The sequence below is a fragment of the Rattus rattus genome, chromosome 9 (genome assembly GCF_011064425.1).
Source record: "Rattus rattus isolate New Zealand chromosome 9, Rrattus_CSIRO_v1, whole genome shotgun sequence".
Classification (NCBI taxonomy): Eukaryota; Metazoa; Chordata; class Mammalia; order Rodentia; family Muridae; genus Rattus; species Rattus rattus.
In genome coordinates this window covers 38227282-38248604 of record NC_046162.1, presented here as the reverse complement: position 1 = coordinate 38248604, position 21323 = coordinate 38227282, and the positions used below count along the sequence as shown (strand labels likewise).

Below are 21323 nucleotides of genomic sequence, written 5' to 3'. Positions count from 1 at the left end.
TGGTGGTCTCTTCCGGCTCTGCAGCCTCCAGGAGTGCCCCACCTCACCCAGGCAGTAAGGTCTGTCTCCCACGGGTCTGGGAGCAGAGAGCTGCTGCGGGCAGGATCCTTGGTGTGGGACTTCAGTAAACACAGGATGTGCCGGTCCTAGAGGGAATTCTGCCTCTGTTTGTCCCAATTCCACCAGGCAAGTCACTTGCAGCAGATAAGTTAGTCTTACCTGTGGTCCCGAGGCTCAAGTTCGCTCGCGGGGTGCTGCCCACGGGCTCTCCGCGGTGGCAGCGACCAGGAAGATCTCGAATGTTTGTTTTATTGTGGTCTTGGATTCAGTTTGCAAAAATTTTATTGAGTAATTTAGCATCGATAATCATGAGGGAAATTGTTCTGAAGTTCTCTTTTTTTTTGTAGGGTCTTTGTGTGGTTTAGATGTAATAGTAATTGTGGCTACATAAAACGAATTTCGTAGTGCTCCTTCTGTTTCTATTTTGTGGAATAGATTGAAGAGTATTGGTATTAGGTCTTTGAAGTGCTGATAGAATTCTGCAATAAACCCATCTGGACCTGGGCTTTTTTTTTGGTGTGGAGACTTTTGATGTCAGCTTCCATTTCTTTAGAAGTTATGGGACTGTTTAGATGGTCTATCTAGGTCCTTATTTTATTTTGCTACCTGGTATTTATCTAGAAAATTGTCCATTTCATCCAGATTTTCCAGTTTTGAATATAGGCTTTTGTAGTATGATCTGATGATTTTTTTAAATATCCTCAGTTCCTGTTGTTATCTCTTCCTTTTCATATCTGATTTTATTAATTTGGATACTCTCCCTTTGCCCTCTGGTTAGTCTGGCTAAGGGTTTATCTATCTTGTGGATTTTTTCAAAGAACCAGCTCCTGGATTTGTTGATTATTTGTATAATATTCTTGGATTTTAAAAAATTTACATTTCAAATGTTATTCCCTTTCCCAGTTTCCAAGTTGTTCCCCTACCCAATCGCCCCTTCTCTAACTAATCCTCTTGGGTGTATTTGCTTCTTTTTGTTCTAGAGCTTTTAGGTGTGATGTCAAGTTGCTTGTGTATGCTGTCCCCAGTTTTTAATGTAGGCACTCAGAGCTATGAGCTTTCCTCTTAGCACTGCTTTCATTGTGTCCCATAAGTTTGGGTATGTTGTGCCTTCATTTTCATTAAATTCCAAGAAGTCTTTAATTTCTTTATTTCGCCCTTGACCAAGTTATTCTTTAGTAGAGTGTTGTATAACTTCCATGTGTATGTGGGCTTTCTGTCATTATTGTTGTTATTGAAAAGCAGCCTTAGTCCATGATGATCTAATAGGATTCATGGGATTATTTCAATCCTCTTGTATTTGTTGAGGCCTGTTTTGTGACCAATTTTATGGTCAATTTTGGAGAAGGTACCATGAGGTACTGAGAAGAAGGTGTATCCTTTTGTTTTAGGATGAAATGTTCTATAGATATCAGTTAAATTCATTTGATTCATAACTTCTGTTCATTTCTCTGTGTCTCTGTTTATTTTTCTGTTTTCATGATCTGTCCTTTGCTGGGAGTGGGGTGTTGAAGTCTCCCACTATTATCATGTAAGGTGCAATGTGTGCTTTTAACTTTAGTAAGTTTTTTTTTTATGAATGTAGGTGCTTTTGCATGTGGAGCATAGATATTCAGGATTGAGAGTTCATCTTGGTGGGTTTGTTTCTTTGACAAATATGAACTATCCTTCCTTATCTTTCTTGATAAGTTTTGATTGAAAGTCAGTTATATTCTATATTAAAATGGTTATCCAGGGGTTGGGGATTTAGTCAGCAGTAGAGTGCTTGCCTAGTGAGCGCAAGGCCCTGGGTTCGGTCCCAAGCTCCGAAAAAAAAAAAAAGAAAAGAAATGTTTATCCAGCTTGTTTCTTGATACTATTTGCTTGGAAAATTGTTTTCTAGCCTTTTACTCTGAGTTAGTTTCTTTCTTTGTCACTGAGGTGTGTTTCCTGTATACAGCAAAATGCTGGATCCTCTTTATGTATTCAGTCTGTTTGTCTATGTCTTTGTTGGGGAATTGAGTCAATTGATGTTGAGCAATATTAGGGACCAATGATTGTTGCTTCCTCTCAATTTTGTTTTTAGAGGTGGAATTATGTTTGTGTGTCTCTCTTCTTTTGTTTTCATTGCAAGGAGATTACTTTCTTGCTTTTTCTAGTGAGTAGTTTCCTTCCTTGTATTGGAGTTTTCCATCATTTATCGTTTGTAGGAATGGATTTGTAGAAAGATATTGTGAAAATTTGGTTTTGTCTTGGAATTCTTGGTTTCTCCATCTATGTTAATTGAGAGTTTTGCTGGATATAGTAGCCTGGGCTGGCATTTGTGTTCTCTTATAGTCTGTATGACATCTGCCCAAGATATTCTAGTGACACAGAGAAATGAACAGGAGTTATGAACCAATGGATTTAACAGATATCTATAGAACATTTCATCCTATCAGATCACCATGGACTAAGGCTTGTCTTCAATAACAACAATAATGACAGAAAGCCCACATACACTTGGAAGTTATACAACACTCTACTAAAGAATAACTTGGTCAAGGGCGAAATAAAGAAATTAAAGACTTCTTAGAATTTAATGAAAATGAAGGCACAACATACCCAAACTTATGGGACACAATGAAAGCAGTGCTCAGAGGAAAACTCATAGCTCTGAGTGCCTACATTAAAAACTGGGGAGAGCATATATTAGAAGGTTGACAGCACACCTAAAAGCTCTAGAACAAAAAGAAGCAAATACACCCAAGAGGAGCACATGACAGGAAATAATCAAAGTCAGGGCTGAAATCAACTGAGTAGAAACAAAAATCAGTCAAACACAGGAGTTGGTTCCTTGAAAAATCATAAAGATAGATGAACCCTTAGCTAGACCAATCAGAGTGAACAGATAGTGTATCCAAATTAACAAAATCAGAATTGAAAAGGGAGACAAAATAACAGATTCTGAGGAAATTCTAAAAGCTCATTAGATTGTACTACAAAAGCCTATATTCTACAAAACTGGAAAATCTGAATGAAATGTGCAATTTTCTAGACAGATACTACATACTAAAGTAAAATGAGGATCAGATAAACCATCTAAGCAATCTCATATGTCCCAAACTAATAGAAACAGCTACAAAAAGTCTTTCAACCAAAAAAGCCCAGGACCAGATGAGTTTAGTGGAGAATTGTATCAGACCTTCATAAAAGGCCTAATACCAATACTATCCAAACTATTCCACAAAATAGAAACAGAAGGAATACTACCCATTTTTTCTATGAAGTCAAAATTAGGCTTATAGTTAAGCCACATGAAGATCCAACAAAGAAGGAGAACTTCAGACCAATTTTTCTTATGAATATCAATGCAAAAATACCCAATAATATTATTGCAAACAGAATGCAAGCACACATTAAAATGATCATCCATTATGATGATGGTAGTCTTCATCCCAGGGATGCAGGAACAGTTCAATATACAGAAATGCATCAATAAAATCTACTATATAAACAAATTCAAAGAAAAAATCACATGATCATTTTATTTGATCCTGAGAAATCATTTGACAAAATTCATTACTACTTCATTTTAACAGTCTTGGAAAGATCAGGAATTCAAGGCCCATACCTAAACATAATAAAAGCAATATATAGCAAACCAGTAGCCAGCATCAAACTAAATGGAGAGAAACTCAAAGCAATCCCACTAAAATCAGGGACAAGAGAAGGCTCCCCACTTTCTCCCTACTTATTCAACAGAGTACTCAAATTCCTAGCTAGAGCAATCAGACAACAAAAGGATGTCAAAGTGATACAATTTTGAAAGGAAGTAGGCACAATATTGCTATTTACTGATGCTATGATAGTATACTTATGTGGAGCCAAAAGTTCCACCACAGAACTACTAAGCCTGATAAACAACTTCAGCAAAGTGGTTGGATATAAAATTAACTCAAACAAATCAGTAGCCTCCCTCTACTCAAAGGATAAAAAGGCTGAAAAAGAAATTAGGGAAATGACACCTTTCACAACAGTCACAAATAATATAATTTACCTTGGTGTGACTCTAACCAGCAAGTGAAAGTTCTGTATGACAAGACCTTCAAGTCTCTGAAGAAAGAAATTGAAGATCTCAGAAGATGGAAAGACTTCCCATGCTCATGGACTGAGAGGATTAATATAGTAAAACTGGCCATTTCCCAAAAGCAATCTACAAATTAACTGAAATTCCCATCAAAATTCCAACTCAATTCTTCATAGAGTTAGAGCAATTTGTGAATTCATTTGAAATCACAAAAAAACCCAGGATGGGGAAAACTATCCCCAACAATAAAAGGACTGTGGGAATTACCATCCCTGACCTCAAGCTGTATTACTGAGGAATAGTGATAAAATATATGGTATTGATACAAATACAGGCAGGTAGATCAGTGGAATAGAATTGAAGACCAAGGAATTAATGTATGCACCTATGGTCACTGGATCTTTGACAAAGGAGCTAAAACCATCCAGTGGAAAAAAAGACAGCATTTTCAACAAATGGTGATGGTTCTATTGGAGGTCAACATGTAGAAGAATGCAAATCTCTCCGTTCTTATCACCCTGTACAATGCTTAAGTTCAAGTGGATCAAGGACTTCCACAGAAAACAAGACACACTCAAACTAATAGAAGAAAAAGTGGGGAAGAGACTCAAACATGCGGGCACTAGGGAAAATTTCCTGAACAAAACACCAATGGCTTACAATGCTTAAGTTCAAGTGGATCAAGGACTTCCACAGAAAACAAGACACACTCAAACTAATAGAAGAAAAAGTGGGGAAGAGACTCAAACATGTGGGCACTAGGGAAAATTTCCTGAACAAAACATCAATGGCTTATGCTCTAAGATCAAGAATTGACAAATGGGACTTCATAAAGTTGCAAAGCTTTTGTAAGGCAAAGAACACTGTCATTAGTACAAAATGGTAACCAACAGATTGGAAACTGGGAAAGGGGGTAACATTTGAAATATAAATAAAAATATCCAATAAAAATATAACTGAAAAAAGAAAGAAAACATTAACACAACTGTCAAATAAAATGCAAAAAGTAAAATGCTCCTAACCCAAAATATTCAGGAAATCCAGGACAAAATGAGAAAACCAAACCCAAGAATAATAGGTATAGAAGAGAGTGAAGATTCCCAACTTAAAGGACCAGTAAATATCTTGAACAAAATTATAGAAGAAAACTCCCCTTACCTAAAGAAAGAGATGCCCATAAAGGTACAGGAAACCTGCAGAACTGCAAATAGGTTGGTCCAGAATAGTCAAAACGCTAGATACGCAAAACTATTAAAGAATATTTAAAGCAATAAGGGGGAAAGTACAAGAAATATACATAGGCAGACTTATCAGAATTATACCAAATTTCTCGACAGAGACTATGAAAGCTATAAGATGGCCAGATGTCTTATAGACCCTAAGAGTACATTAATGCCATCCCTGGAATAGCTGGCAAAACTCTCAATTACCATAGATGGAGAAACAAATATATTCCATGACAATACAACATTTATACAATATCTTTCCACAAATCCAGCTGTACAAAGAATAATAGGTGGAAAACTCCAACACAAGGAGGGAAACTTACACCTTAGATCAACAAGAAAGTAATCTTCTTGCAACAAACCCAAAAGAAGAGAGCCACACAAATATCTAACAACAAAAATAACAGGAAAAATCATTATCCCTTAATACCTCTTATCATCAATTAATTCAATTTCCCAATAAAAAGACATAGAATGACAGACTGGATATGTAAACAGAACACAGTATTTGGCTACATACAGAAAACACACCTCAGTGCAAAGTGGCTGGATATAAAATTAACTCAAGCAAATAAGTAGCCTTCCTCTACTCAAAGGATAAATAGGCTGAGAAAGAAATTAGGGAAATGACACCATTCACAATAGTCACAAATAATAGAAAACACCTTGGTGTGACTCTAACCAAGCAAGAGAAAGAGCTGTATGACAAGAACTACAAGTGTGTGAAGAAAGAAATGGAAGAATTCAGAAGATGGAAAGATCTTCCCTGCTCATTGATTGGAAAGATTAATATAGTAAAACAGCCATCTTGCTGAAAGCAATGTAAAGATTCAAGGCACTCCCCATCAAAATTTCAACTCAATTCTTCATAGAGTTAGAAAGAGTAATTTGCAAATTCAATTGGATTAACAAAAAATCAAGAATAGTGAAAACTATCCTCAACTATAAAATAACTTCTGGGTAAATCACCAACCCTGACCTCAAGCTATATTACTGAGGAATAGTGATAAAAACTGTATGGTATTGGTACAGAGACAGGCAGATAGATCAATGGAATACAATTGTAGACCCAGAAATGAACCCACACACCTATGTTCACTTGATCTTTGACAAAGGAGCTAAAACTATCCAATGGAAAAAAGACAGGACTTTCAAAAAATGGTACTGGTTCAACTGGAGGTCAGGATGTAGATGAATGCAAATTGACCCATTCTTATCTGCTTATACAAAGCTCAAGTCCAAGTGGATCAAGAAGTAGATACACTGAAAGTCATAGAAGAGAAAGTGGGGGAGAGCCTCGAACACAGGGGGAAATTTCCTATGGCTTATGTCCTAAGATCTTGAATCAACAAATGGGATTTCATAAAATTGCTAACCTTCTGTATGGCAAAGGACACTGTCATTAGGACAAAATGGCAACCAACAGATAGGGATTTACCAATCCTACATCTGATGGAGGGCTAATATCCAATATATCCAAAGAACTCAAGAAGGTAGACTCCAGAGAGCCAACTAACCCTATTATAAATGGGATGAAGAGCTAAACAAAGAATTCTTAACTGAGGTATACCGAAGCACCTAAAGAAATGTTCAAAATCCTTATTTACCAGGAAAATGCATGTCAAAAGTACCCTGAGATTCCACCTCACACCTGTTACAATGGCTAATACAACTCAGTTGACAACAGATATTGATGAGGATGTGGAGAAATAAGAACACTCATCCATTGTTGGTGGGATTGCAGTCTGGTGCAATCGCTCTGGAAATCAGTCTTTCAATTCCCCAGAAAATTGGACATAGTACTACCTGAGTACCCAGTTATACTACTCCTGGGCATATACCCAAAAGATGCCCCAACATACAACAAGGACACATGCTCCACTATGTTCATAATAGCCTTATTTATAATAGCCAGAACATGGAAAGAACCCTGATGTTATTCATCAGAGGAATGGACACAGAAAATGTGATATATTTACACAATGAAGTACTACTCAGCTATTGAAAACAATGACTACATGAAATTCTTAGGCAAATGGATGGAAGTAGAAAATATCATTCTGAGTGAGGAAACCAAGTCACAAAAGAACACACATAATTTGCACTCACTGGTAAATGGATATTATTAGCTCAAAAGCTTGGAATACCTAAGAAAAAACTCACAGAAAATTCATATGATGCTCAGGGAGAAGAAAGACCAAAATGTGGATGCTTCCATCCATTTTTGAAGGGATAACAAAATGCAAGGGGAAATACAGGGACAAAGAGCGGAGCATTGGACTGAAGAAAATATCATCCAGAGACTGACCCACCTGGGAATCCATCCCATTTGCAGCAACCAAACCCAGTCACTATTGCTGATGCCAAGAAGTGCTTACTGACAGAGACTGATATGGATGTCTCCTGAGAGGCTCTGCTAGAGCCCTACTGATACACATGAGGATGCTTGCAGCTCATCATTGGACTGAGCATGGGGACCCTAATGGAGGAATTAGAGAAAAGAGTGAAGGAGCTGAAGGGGTTTGCAACCTCACAGGAAGATCAATAATATCAACCAACCAGACCCCAAGAGAGCTCCCAGGCACTAAACCACAAACCAATGAGTATGCATGGAGGGGCCCATGGCTCCAGCTGCATATGTAACAAAGGATGACATTGTCCAGCATCAACAGGAGGTTAAGAAGCTCTAAGTCCTGTGAAGGCTCGTTTCCCAGATGTAGGATAATGCAGGGCATTAAGGTGTGAGTGGGTGGATGTGAGTGGGAATATCCTCACAGAGGCAGGGGGAGGTGGAGAGAGTATGGGAAAGGGGGGGGGAAGGGAATAAAATTTGAAATGTAAATACATAAAATATCTATGAAAAATAAAATAAAAAAGGACACAAGAAAGCAAAAATTACATCACACATACCAGAATGCCAAGATTTTCCCGCCCCCACCAGTAGATATAGGCTCAGATCCTAAAGGTAATGAGAATTGATGTGTTAAATAGTGCCATCTGGGACCTGTGTCTACCAAGGTGGACTCATTTCGATGATTGTCCATTCTGAGTAAACCGTTGTATGTAAACTTTGATAACATTCTCTGTCATCATCATTTGGTCCAAAGGGGCCAAAGATGCTTATGGAAGTTTCTTTCTTCTTGTGTCTAATGAGGCTCTGAGGGATCCTGGTCCCAGTGGCCAAAGAGACTTCTGTAAATGATTCTCTGCGATCATTCTGAACATCTTCTGTGCTCAGAAGACCGAGAACCAACTGTCTGCTCCTTACTTACTCAGTGCTTGCCAGTGTTTCTAGACATCACAGACCCTGCAATTAGATCACATAGAACAGCATTGGATAGCACCATCCTCCCTCCAGGCAAGGTTACAGCAGTGAGACATAAACATTTAATTATTAAGAGGTAATGTTATTTTAGACACCTGCTTGCAACTTTTTCCAGAGGTAGGGAGGCAATTTAGAAGCCCTGAATCCATTGGTTATCATATGAGTTAAAGACAGAACTAACAAACTGTTACCCTGATGTTCTTCTGAGTTGTGTTTGAGGTGGCTGGAGAGCTAAGAGGTGTGAAATATACACAGATATTCTTAGAGTCTGTGTGGCCTGAGGGATTCACAGGTAAGCAATACATCAGGGCTGGGTGTTGGAATGAAAATGTGTGGATGGCGTGGTCATATCCTGTTGGCCACTGTATGAATTGATTTAAAAACATGACTCTGCCTGGAATCCTATCAGTGTGACCATGCCCTTCAGGATTTTGACTTTATTGTCTTCTATTAACCTCTGTGACCTCAGACTCATGAGCAGCACCAACCAGTCGATCGTCACTGAGTTCCTCCTCCTGGGACTCTCCAGGCAGCCCCAGCAGCAGCAGCTCCTCTTCCTGCTCTTCCTCATCATGTACCTGGCCACTGTCCTGGGAAACCTGCTCATCATCCTGGCCATCAGCACAGACTCCTGCCTGCACACCCCCATGTACTTCTTCCTCAGCAACCTGTCCTTTGTGGATGTCTGCTTCTCTTCCACCACTGTCCCCAAGGTACTGGCCAACTACATGCTCCAGAGTCAGGCCATTTCCTTCTCTGGATGTCTCACACAGATGTATTTTCTCTTTAAACTTACAGACATGGACAATTTCCTGCTGGCTGTGATGGCCTATGATCGATTTGTGGCCATATGCAATCCTTTACACTACACAACACAGATGACCTATAAGGTCTGTGTCATGTTGGTGGCTGGATCATGGGTCACTGCCAGCCTGAATGCTCTGCTGCACACTCTGCTCATGGCTCGACTCTCCTTCTGTGGGGACAACATCATCCCCCACTTCTTCTGTGATGTGACTCCTCTCCTTAAACTCTCCTGCTCAGACACACATCTCAATGAGCTGATGATTCTTACAGAGGGAGCTGTGATCATGGTCACTCCATTTGTCTGCATCCTCATCTCTTACATCTACATCACTGATGCAATCCTCAGAGTTTCATCCCTTAGGGGAGGACGGAAAGCTTTCTCCACCTGTGGCTCGCACCTGGCTGTGGTCTGCCTCTTTTATGGCACCATCATCGCTGTTTATTTTAGTCCCTCATCTGTCCATTCATCTGAAAAGGACACGGCAGCAACTGTGTTGTACACAGTGGTGACTCCCATGCTGAACCCTTTTATTTATAGCCTGAGGAACAGGGACCTGAAAGGGGCCCTAAGAAAACTGGTCTCCAGAGGAAATTTTTCTGTCCAGTGAGAAGAGTTGGACTAATGCTTGTTCCCTACCACATTTCAGAGTCAAGCAGAATGCAGCCACAGGACTGTATTAGCCTCAGTCACAAAATTATTTAGCCATTGTTTGTTAGAGGTATTTTATTCATTAGTTGTATGGGTGGATTTATCAAGTGATGGAATTTATTTTGTGTTGTTTGTTTTGGGGGTTCTGAGGATGGAACTCAGCACATGCCATGGAAGCTCAACCACTGAACTACATTCTGCAGACATTCATCTGAAGTATGAAATTATTTTGTGTGTAGGCCAAGTCCTTACTTTTTGTACATCTCCCTGTCTCTCCTGCTGCATGCTCATATGTTTGGTATAAGTTTGTGAATGTGTGAGTAGAAGAGAGAGGTCAACCTTGGATGTCATGTCTCAGGATCCATACATCCTCTTTTTAAGACAGTGCCTCTCAGGAGTCCATAGGCTCATCAATCAGGCTAGACTACCTGGCCAGTGCCCCCCAGGATCCTCTGGTTCTCATCTGCTCAACCATGGGATTATAAAAGTTTTCAACTGAGTCCTGCCTTTTATATTGGTTCTGAGGATTAAATCAGTCTCTCATGCTTGGAAGTGAAGCTGCTTACAGTTTGAACCATTTCCTGTTTAAATAAGACTAACTTTGAGCTAAGAATGTTGCTACACACAGAGGCATGTGATTTTGAGGCAAACCTGGTTGCTTAGAAAGCCCTAGGTCAACTAAGGCTACAGAGTTTGACCTTGTTTCTAATATATATATTCAAAAATATTTTTATTTGTTTTTTATCTTAATTTAAGTTGTCTGTGTGTGTCTGTGTGCATGAACATGTTTTTCCGTGTATGTGTGTGTGTGTGTGTGTGTGTGTGTGTGTGTGTATGTGTGTGTGTGTATGTACATGCATGTCAGGAGTTGTAAGATGGAAGTCAGAGGACAACTTTCAGGAGTGAGTTATCTCCTTTCAACTGTGTGGGTCCTAGGAACCCAACTCACATATTCTATCTTTGTGGCAAGTGCCTTTATCTCCTGAGACACCTAAGTGATACCCCTGTTTGGAGGACTGTTTGAGAGATAAGCGTTACATGTTAATTTGCATATTGGGATTGCCTAACGATTTATTGCCTAAGGAGCAAACTCCATGTTGAACAGTTGATTCTTTTCTGTACATTGTATTCTTATATGCTGACCCTGCATGCTGAGAACAAGGAGGAGAGGCAGTCCCTGGTACAAGGTTCTGATGACTCTCAGTTCACCAGTAGGGCAATGAATAGAAGAGGATTGAAATTATTCTTTGTTTCTTAACTTGTTTCTTTGGTTAGTTTTGAGAGAGTGTTTTTTTTGGGACTCCTGTCTGTCCTGGAACTCACTCTGTAGACCAGGCTGGCCTTGAACTCAGAGATCTGCCTGCCTTTGCCACTCAAGTGCTGTTAGTGAAGGTGTGTGCCACCACTGCCTGGAAGAAGTTATTACTTTTATAGCCACTGTTGCTAGTCTCCTTCATAATTTTTACTATGGAAAAAAAAACAATAGAGTTTATTCTGTTGTTTGATGAGGTCTTTTTATGGATCTCAGACTGTCATAGAATTAGTGTGTGTGTGTGTGTGTGTGTGTGTGTGTGTGTGTGTATGTGTGTGTGTATCAGAATATATACTTTCATACTTTTGAGTGTTGGTTCTGTTTCCCTGGAGAGCATTAGAACTGAGCCTTGGAAGAGCATCCATTTGAGAACCAGATCTGGATAATGGAAGCAAAAGGTGCTGCCTTTTGCCATTCTGAGACAACTGTCAAGAACATCATTTGCTGTCCCTGGCCCTAATATTTCTAGTCCCAAAATGGTACACTTCAGGAAGGGTTACTTTAATTTGTTTTCCAGACATGCACCCACTGTTGAATCAAGACTCAATTATTAAAACTCTATCTACTGGAACTTTGTAGAAGGTGCAGTGTATAAATGTTTACCATGCAAGTATGAGGAGCAAGTCCAGATTCTTAGACCAATGTACAATGCATGCCAACATGGTGGCTACCTCTAATGTTATGCCCAGAGAGGCAGAAATAGTGTATCCCTAAGACAAGATAGCTAGGTATACTAGTCATGATAGGCGATTACTGGGCTCAGGAGGAGCTCTTGTCTAAAAATAAGGTGAAGAGCAATTGAGGAAATTACCTAGTGTGGAGGTTTGAATGAATGTTTCCAATGGGCTCATATATTTGAATGTCTAGTCCTTAGTTGGTGGACAATTTAGGGAAGGATTAAGAGGTGTGGCTTTTTTTGTGGGAGGTATGTTACTTGTGGCAATTGAGTTACTGGGGGTGGGCTTTGAAGTTTCAAAAGTCTTTGGCAGGCTCAGTCTCTCTCTCTCTCTCTCTCTCTCTCTCTCTCTCTCTCGCTCTTTCTCCCCCTCTCTCTGTAAGGATATGGCAAAGAAAATACTAGAACTTGGGCCACATTTACAATGGTTCTCATGGTGTCAAAAAGGGGCAAAGGAGAGCAGGATAAAATAGAGCCAGGGGTAGAGAAATTTCCAAAAATCAGTTGTTTGGTAAAGCTCACTTTGCTGAGGCAGAGGTACAGACTATATATGATGAAGAAACTCTGACATTGTGTCTACTGACAGCCCTACATGCCTTGAACAGAATCACAGAATCAGGGAAAGGACTTGAACCATTTCCTCAAGTAATGCAAGTTCCAAAAGAAACCTTTCCTGACTTTTTACAAAGGCTAAACTCAGTTGTGGAAAGGAGTGTATCAGATTCAGCAGCAAGAAAGGCAATAATTGAGTCTTTTGCCTTTGAAAATGCAAATGGATTTAGCTAAATCAATCTCATAGCCCCCTGCATGCAATCCCATGGGGGAGAGAGCTGAACTCTTAGAAGTTTGGACAATCCTGAGACCTCATGGGAGACCTCCACTACTGCCCACTTCTGCTCACATTCCTGGCCCAAGAGGAACCTGCATAGTGGCCCCTGGTTACAGGAATATAGGAGCAGTCAGTGGTAGGAGCCTGCTGGTTTCTGCCTAAGCCCAGAACTGAACTGATCCAGTCACACAGCTCCCTGTATCTAAATCCTGTGGGGAAGAGACCTGTAATCCCAGAAATGTGGACAATCCTAAAACCTCAGGGGAGACCGCCACTTCTGTCCACTTCTGTTCACATTTCTGGCCCAAGAGGAACCTGCATAGTGGCCTCTGGATACAGGAATATAAGAGCAGTCAGTCGCAGGAACCTGTTGGTTTCTGCCTGCGCCTGGAACTGAACTGAACTAGTCCCACAGCTCCCTCCATCCAAATCTCGTGGGGGAGAAAGCTGGACCCTCAGAAGTGCAGACAACCCTGGGAACTCAGAGGAGACAACTACTTTCTGTCCACATTCCTGACCCAAGAGGAAACTGCCTAGTGACATCTGTGTCCCCTGGGCAGAGGGACCTATGAGCAGTCAGAGGAAGGACACTTCAGGTTTCTGCCTGTGCCAAGAGCTGCAGGTCAGTCACCCTGAGTGTGTACATACCTGAGAGCAGAGGTAAGACCAACTTGTGCCAAGCAACCTACCTGGAAGCTTCAAGTCACACAAACCTAGGAGCAGCATTCTGTTTCCAGATCAGGTGAAAGAAAACAGGACTACAAGAGTGCTGACACACAGTCCTACAGGACAGTCAAGCCACTGTCAGAAACAGAAAGACAAGCTAACACCAGAGACAACCTGATGGTGAGAGGTAAGCAGAGGAACCTAAGCAACAGAAACCATCACTACTTGTCATCATCAGAGACCAGTTCTCCCATCAAAGCAAATACTGGATACCCAAACACACTGGAACATAAAGATTTGGATTTAAAATCACACTTTATGATGATGATGGAGGATTTTAAGAAGGACATGAATAACTCCCTTAAAGAAATACAGGACAGGTCCAGATGGGGTGAGTGCAGAATTCTATCAGACCTTCATACCAATACTGTCCAAACTATTCCTCAAAATTGAAACAGACAGAGCACTACCAAATTCTTTCTATGAAGCCACAATTACTCTTATATGTAAACCACACAAAGACCCAACACAGAAAGAGAACTTTAGACCAATTTCCCTTATGAATATTGATGCAAAAATATTCAATAAAATTCTTGCAAATTGAATCCAAGAACACATCAAAACGATCATCCATCATGATCAAGTAGGCTTCATTCCAGGGATGCAGGGATGGTTTAATATATGAAAATCCATCAATGTAATTCACTATATAAACAAACTCAAAGATAAGAACCACATGATCATTTCATTAGATGCTGAGAAAGCATTTGACAAAATTCAACACCCCTTCACAATAAAAGTCCTGGAAAGAAAAGGAATTCAAGGCCCATATCTAAAGATTTATTTATTATATTAAGTACACTGTAGCTGTCTTCAGACACACCAGAAGATGGTATCAGATTCCATTACAGATGGTCTTGAGCCACCATGTGTTTGGTGGGCTTTGAACTTGGGACCTCTAGAAAAGCAGTCAGTGCTCTTAACCACTGAGCCATCTTTCCAGCCCCAAGGCCCATATCTAAACATAGTAAAAGCAATATACAGCAAACCAGTAGCTAACATAAAACTAAATGGAGAGAAACTTGAAGTAATCCCACTAAAATCAGGGACTAGAAAAGGCTGCCCACTCTCTCCCTACTTATACAATATAGTACTCAAAGTCCTAGCCAGAGCAATCAGACAGGGAAATGAGGTCAAAAGCATAGAAATTGGAAGGGAAGAAATCAAAATATCACTATTTGCAGATGATATGATAGCGTGCTTAAGTGATCCCAAAAGGTCCACCAGAGAACTACTTAACCTGATAAATAACTTCCGCAAAGTGTCAGGGTATAAAATTAACTCAAACAAATCAGTAGCCTTTGTCTACTCAAAGGATAAACAGGCTGAGAAAGAAATTAAAGAAATGACACCTTTCCCATTAGTCCCAAATAATATAAAATATCTTGGTGTGACTTTAACCAAGCAAGTGAAAGATCTGTATGACAAGAACTTCAAGATTCTGAAGAAAGAAATTGAAGAAGACCTCAGAAGATGGAAAGATCTCCCATGCTCATGGATTGGCAGGATTAATATAGTAAAAATGGCCATTTTACCAAAAGCAATCTACAGTTTCAATGCAATCCCCATCAAAATTCCTACTCAATTCTTTGTAGAGTTAGACAGAACAATTTACAAATTCCTCTGGAATAACAAAAAACCCAGGATAACTAAAACTATCCTCAGCAATAAAAGGACTTCTGGGGGAATCACCATCCCTGAACTCAAGCAGTATTACAGAGCAATAGTCATAAAAACTGTATGGTTTTGGTAAAGAGACAGGCATAATAGAGCAGTGGAATAGAATTGAAGACCCAGAAATGTACCCACACATCTATGGGGAGGACATGGAATGGGGGCTTATTGGCAGGAAACGGGGAAGGGGAATAATGTTTGCAATGTAAGTAAAGAAATATATCTAATAAAAAATTAAAAGAAGAAATACAGGACAACACAAATAAACAAGTAGAAACCTTTAAAAGAGTAACACAAAAATCCTTTAAAGAATTACAGGAAAACACAACCAACCAGGTGAAGGAATTTAAGAAAACCATACAGGATTTAAAAATGGAAATAGAAACAATAAAGAAAGCATAAAGGGAGACAACCCTGGAGATAGAAAACCTAGGGAAGAGATCAGGAGTCATAGATGTAAGCATCACCAACAGAATACAAGAAATAGAAGAGAGGGCTGTACCGCAGACTCACGGCGCCACTCAGTACAATTGCTGCTGAGCGTTCAGAATGCTATAGATAGTATATTTAAGAAAGAAAAAGCAAGATTTAACGGGAGTTAAACCGGAGGATCCCTGCCCGCAGCAGCTCTCTGCTCCCAAACCCCGTGGGAGAGAGCCCTCACCACCTGGTCAGGTGGGCACTCCTGAGACTGCAGAGCAGAAGAGACCACCAACACTGCCCACCCCTGCCCACATCCCTGGCCCAAGAGGAAACTGTATACGGCCTCTGGGTTCCCATAGAGGAGGGCCCAGGAGCAGCAGGTCCACTGCATCTGAGACACCACCGAAACCTGAAGGGACCGACCAGAAAAACAGTTCTCTGCACCCAAATCCCGTGGGAGGGAGAGCTAAACCTTCAGAGAGGCAGACACGCCTGGGAAACCAGAAGAGACTGCACTCTGCACACATTACTGATTCCAGAGGAAAACACCAAATGCCATCTGGAACCCTGGTGCACGGAAGCTCCCGGAAAGGGCGGCGCAGATCTTCCTGGTTGCTGCGGCCACGGAGAGCTCATAAGCAACACCCCATGAGCAAACTTGAGCCTCGGGACCACAGGTAAGACCAACTTTTCTGCTGCAAGCGACCTGCCTGGTGAACTCAAGACACAGGCCCACAGGAACAGCTGAAGACCTGTAGATAGGAAAAACTACACGCCCGAAAGCAGAACACTCTGTCCCCATAACTGGCTGAAAGAAAACAGGAAAACAGGTCTACAGCACTCCTGACACGCAGGCTTATAGGACAGTCTAGCCACTGTCAGAAATAGCAGAACAAAGTCACACTAGAGATAATCTGATGGCGAGAGGCAAGCGCAGGAACCCAAGCAACAGAAAGCAAGACTACATGGCATCATCGGAGCCCAATTCTCCCACCAAAGCAAACACGGAATATCCAAATACACCAGAAAAGCAAGATCTAGTTTCAAAATCATATTTGATCATGATGATGGAGGACTTCAAGAAAGACGTGAAGAACTCCCTTAGAGAACAAGTAGAAGCCTACAGAGAGGAATCGCAAAAATCCCTAAAAGAATTCCAGGAAAACATAAATAAACAAGTAGAAGCCCATAGAGAGGAGACACAAAAAAAAATACCTGAAAGAATTCAGGAAAACACAATCAAACAGTTGAAGGAATTAAAAATGGAAATAGAAGCAATCAAGAAAGAACACATGGAAACAACCCTGGATATAGAAAACCAAAAGAAGAGACAAGGAGCTGTAGATACGAAGCTTCACCAACAGAATACAAGAGATGGAAGAGAGAATCTCAGGAGCAGAAGATTCCATAGAAATCATCGACTCAACTGTCAAAGATAATGTAAAGCGGAAAAAGCTACTGGTCCAAAACATACAGGAAATCCAGGACTCAGTGAGAAGATCCAACCTAAGGATAATAGGTATAGAAGAGAGTGAAGACTCCCAGCTCAAAGGACCAGTAAATATCTTCAACAAATCATAGAAGAAAACTTCCCTAACCTAAAGAAAGAGATACCCATAAGCATACAAGAAGCCTACAGAACTCCAAATAGATTGGACCAGAAAAGAAACTCCTCCCGTCACATAATAGTCAAAAAGTCAAAACACCAAATGCACAAAATAAAGAAAGAATATTAAAAGCAGTAAGGGAAAAAGGTCAAGTAACATATAAAGGCAGACCTATCAGAATCACACCAGACTTTTCGCCAGAATCTATGAAAGCCAGAAGATCCTGGACAGATGTCATACAGACCCTAAGAGAACACAAATGCCAGCCCAGGTTACTGTATCCTGCAAAACTCTCAATTAACATAGATGGAGAAACCATCTGCATATAGGAAACACACCTCAGAGACAAAGACAGACACTACCTAAGAGTAAAAGGCTGGAAAACAACTTTCCAAGCAAATGGCCCGAAGAAACAAGGTGAAGCAGCCATTTTAATATCAAATAAAACAGACTTTCAACCAAAAGTCATCAAAAATGATAAAGAAGGACACTTCATATCCATCAAAGGAAAAATCCACCAAGAGGAACTCTCAATACTAAGTATCTATGCTCCAAATGCAAGGGCACCTACATTCATAAAAGAAACCTTGCTAAAGTTCAAATCACACATTGCACGTCACACAATAATAGTAGAAGATTTCAACACCCCATTCTCATCAATGGACAAATCATGGAAACAGAAATTAAACAGAGACATAGAGAAACTTACAGAAATTTTGAACCAAATGGACTTAACAGGCATTTATAGAACATTGCATACTAAAACAAAAAGATTTATCTTCTTTTCAGCACCTCATGGTGCCTTCTCCAAAATTGACCATATAATTGGTCACAAAACACACCTCAAAAGATACAGGAAGATAGCAGTAATCCCATGCATTCTATCAGATCCCTACTGACTAAGGCTGGTCTTCAATAACAACAATTATGACAGAAAGGCCACATACACATGGAAGGTGAAAACTCTGTACTCAATGATAACCTAACATAGGAACAAATAAAGACAGAAACTAATGACTTCTTAGAACTTAATGAAAATGAAACAACATACCCAAACTTATGGGACACGATGAAAGTCAGGCTAAGAGGAATGCTCATAGCTCTGAGTGCTTGCAAAAAGAAACAGGAGAGAGAATACATATACAGCTTGACAGCACATCTTAAAGCTCTAGAACAAAAAAAATCAAATACCCTGAAAGAGAGTAGAAAGCAGGAAATAATCAAACTTGGGACTGAAATCAACCAAATAGAAACAAAAAAGGAGTATACATAGAATCAACAAAACCAGGAGCTGGTTCTTTGAGAAAATCAACAAGATAGATAAACCCTTAGCCAGACTAACCAGAGGGCACAGAGAGTGTATTCAAATTAATAAAATCAGAAATGAAAAGGAGACCTAACAACAGAATCTGAGGAAATTCAAACAACCATCAGATCCTACTACAAAAGCCTATATTCAACAAAAGTGGAAAAATCTGTAAGAAATGGACAATTTTTCTAGACAAATACCAGGTACCAAACTTAAATTGGAACAGATGAACCATCTAAACAACCCCATAACTCCTAAAAGAAATAGAAGCAGTCATTAAAATTCTCCCAATCAAAGAGGCCAGAACCAGATAGATAGTTAGACCTTCATAGAAGACTTCATACCCATACTGTGTAAAAAAAGTATTCCTAAACAAAATAGAAACAGATGGAGCACTACCAAATTCCTTCTATGAAGCCACAATTACTTTTATACCTAAACTACACAAAAAACCCAACAAAAAAAGAAAGAGAACTTAGACCAATTTCCTTAAGAATATAGATGTTTCAAAAAATACTCAAAAAATTCTTACAATCAGAATCGATTAAGAATACATCAAAACAACCATTCATCATGATCAGGTAGGCTTCATCAGGGATGCAGGGATGTTTCAATATACAGAAATCCATCAACATAACCCACTATATAAATAAAGTCAAAGAAAAAAACACATTATCATCTCATTAGATGTTTGAAAAGCTTTTAATAAAATTCAACACCCTTTTATGATAAAAGTCCTGGAAAGAGCAGGAATTCAAGGCCCATACTGAAACACAGTAAAAAAATAAAATAAACAAAAGCAGTAGTTAGCATTAAACTAAATAGAGAGAAACTTGCAACAATCCCATTGAAATCAGGGACCAGACAAGGCCGCCCATTCTCTCCCTAGTTATTCAATATAGTACTCAAAGTCCTAGCCAGAGCAATCAGACAATGGAAGGAGGTCAAGGAGATACAAATTGGAAGGAAGAAGTGAAAATATCACTATTTGCAGATGATATGATAGTATATTTAAGTGACGCTTAAAAGTTCCACTGAAGAAATACTAAACCTGATAAAGGACTTCAGCAAAGTGTTGGGTATAAAAGTTAACTCAAACAAATCATTAGCCTTCCTCTACTCAAAGGATAAACAGAGTGAGAAAGAAGTTAGGGATATGGTACCCTTCATAATTGTCCCAAATAACATGAAATACCTTGGTGTGACATTAACTAATCAAGTGAAAGATCTGTATGACAAGAGCTTCATGTCTCTAAAGAAAGAAATGGCTTATGCTCTAAGATCAAGAATCAGTAAAAGGGACCTCATAAAACTGCAAAGCTTCTGTAATGCAAAGGATACCATCATTAGGGCAAAATGGCAACCAACAGATTGGATCGTTACCAGTCTTATATCTGATACAGTGCTAATATCCAAAATATACAAAGAACTCAAGAAGTTAGACTCCAGAGAGGAAATAACCCTATTTAAAATGGGGTACAGAGCTAAACAAGATTGCACAGCTGAGGAATATTGAATGTCTGAGAAGTACCTAAAGAAATGTTCAACATCATTAGTCATCAAGGAAATGCAAATCAAAACATCCCTGAAATTCCAACTCACACCACTCAGGAAAGCTAAGATAAAAAACTCAAGGACAGCAGATGGGCAAGGATGTGGAGAAAGAAGAACACTCATCCATTGTTGGTGGATTGTGACTGGTACAACCTTTCTGGCAATCATCTGGAGGTTCCTTAGAAAATTGGACATTCCATTACCTGAGGACCCAGCTATACCTCTCTTGGGCATATACCCAAATGATCCTCCAACATACAACAAAGACAGGTCTATATTCATAGCAACCTTATTTATAATAGCCAGAAGCTGGAAAGAACCCAGATGTGCAGGAATGGATACAGAAAATATGGTACATCTACACAATGGAGTACTACTCAGCTATCAAAAACAATGATTACATGAAATTCATAGGCAAATGGACAGAACTAGAAAATATCATCCTGGAGGTTAACCTAATCACAGAAAACACATGGTATGTATGCACCTCAGACAAGTGCATAATAGCCCCCAAGAGTTCGAATACCTAAGATAATCCAAGACCACATGAATCTCAAGAACCAAAGTGTGGAATCACCCGGAAAACCCAGGGATGGCGCGCCTTCAAGCCGCCTACCCTTTTTAAAGAACAAAAAAATATTCATAGGAGGGGATAGAGCCAAAGTTTAGGCAGAGACTGAAGGAATGACCATTCAGAGCCTGGCTGCCCCATGTAGGCCCATATATATATACAGCCACCAAAAACTAGATGGGATGGATGAAGCTAAGGGGACGTGCTGAAAGGGACCAGATATAGCTCTCCTGAGAGACACAGCCAGAGCATGTCAACACAGAGGTGGTCTGCTTGTATGCAAACCATTGAACTGAGAACAGGACCCCCTCCCCATTGGAGGAATTAGAAGTATTGAAAAGAGCTGAAGGGCTTGCAGCCCCAGAAAGACAACAGTGCCAATAACCCTAGTCCCTAGGATAAACCACTACCCAAAAGAGACATACATGGACTGAACCATGGCTCCAACTGCATATGTAGCCAGAGGATGGCCTTGCTGGGCACCAATGGAAGGAGAAGTCCTTGGTTTTTGCCAAGGTTGGACCCCAGGT

At 39.9% G+C, this 21323-nt stretch overlaps 1 protein-coding gene across 1 annotated transcript; it reads left to right on the top strand.

Moving 5' to 3' along the window:
• The first annotated feature begins 9129 nt into the window (after window positions 1-9129).
• LOC116909325 (olfactory receptor 1361-like) lies at window positions 9130-10071 on the top strand. The gene has a single exon (XM_032912866.1). The coding sequence runs from the start codon at window positions 9130-9132 to the stop codon at window positions 10069-10071; it is 942 nt and encodes a 313-aa protein (XP_032768757.1).
• Window positions 10072-21323: the final 11252 nt, after the last annotated feature.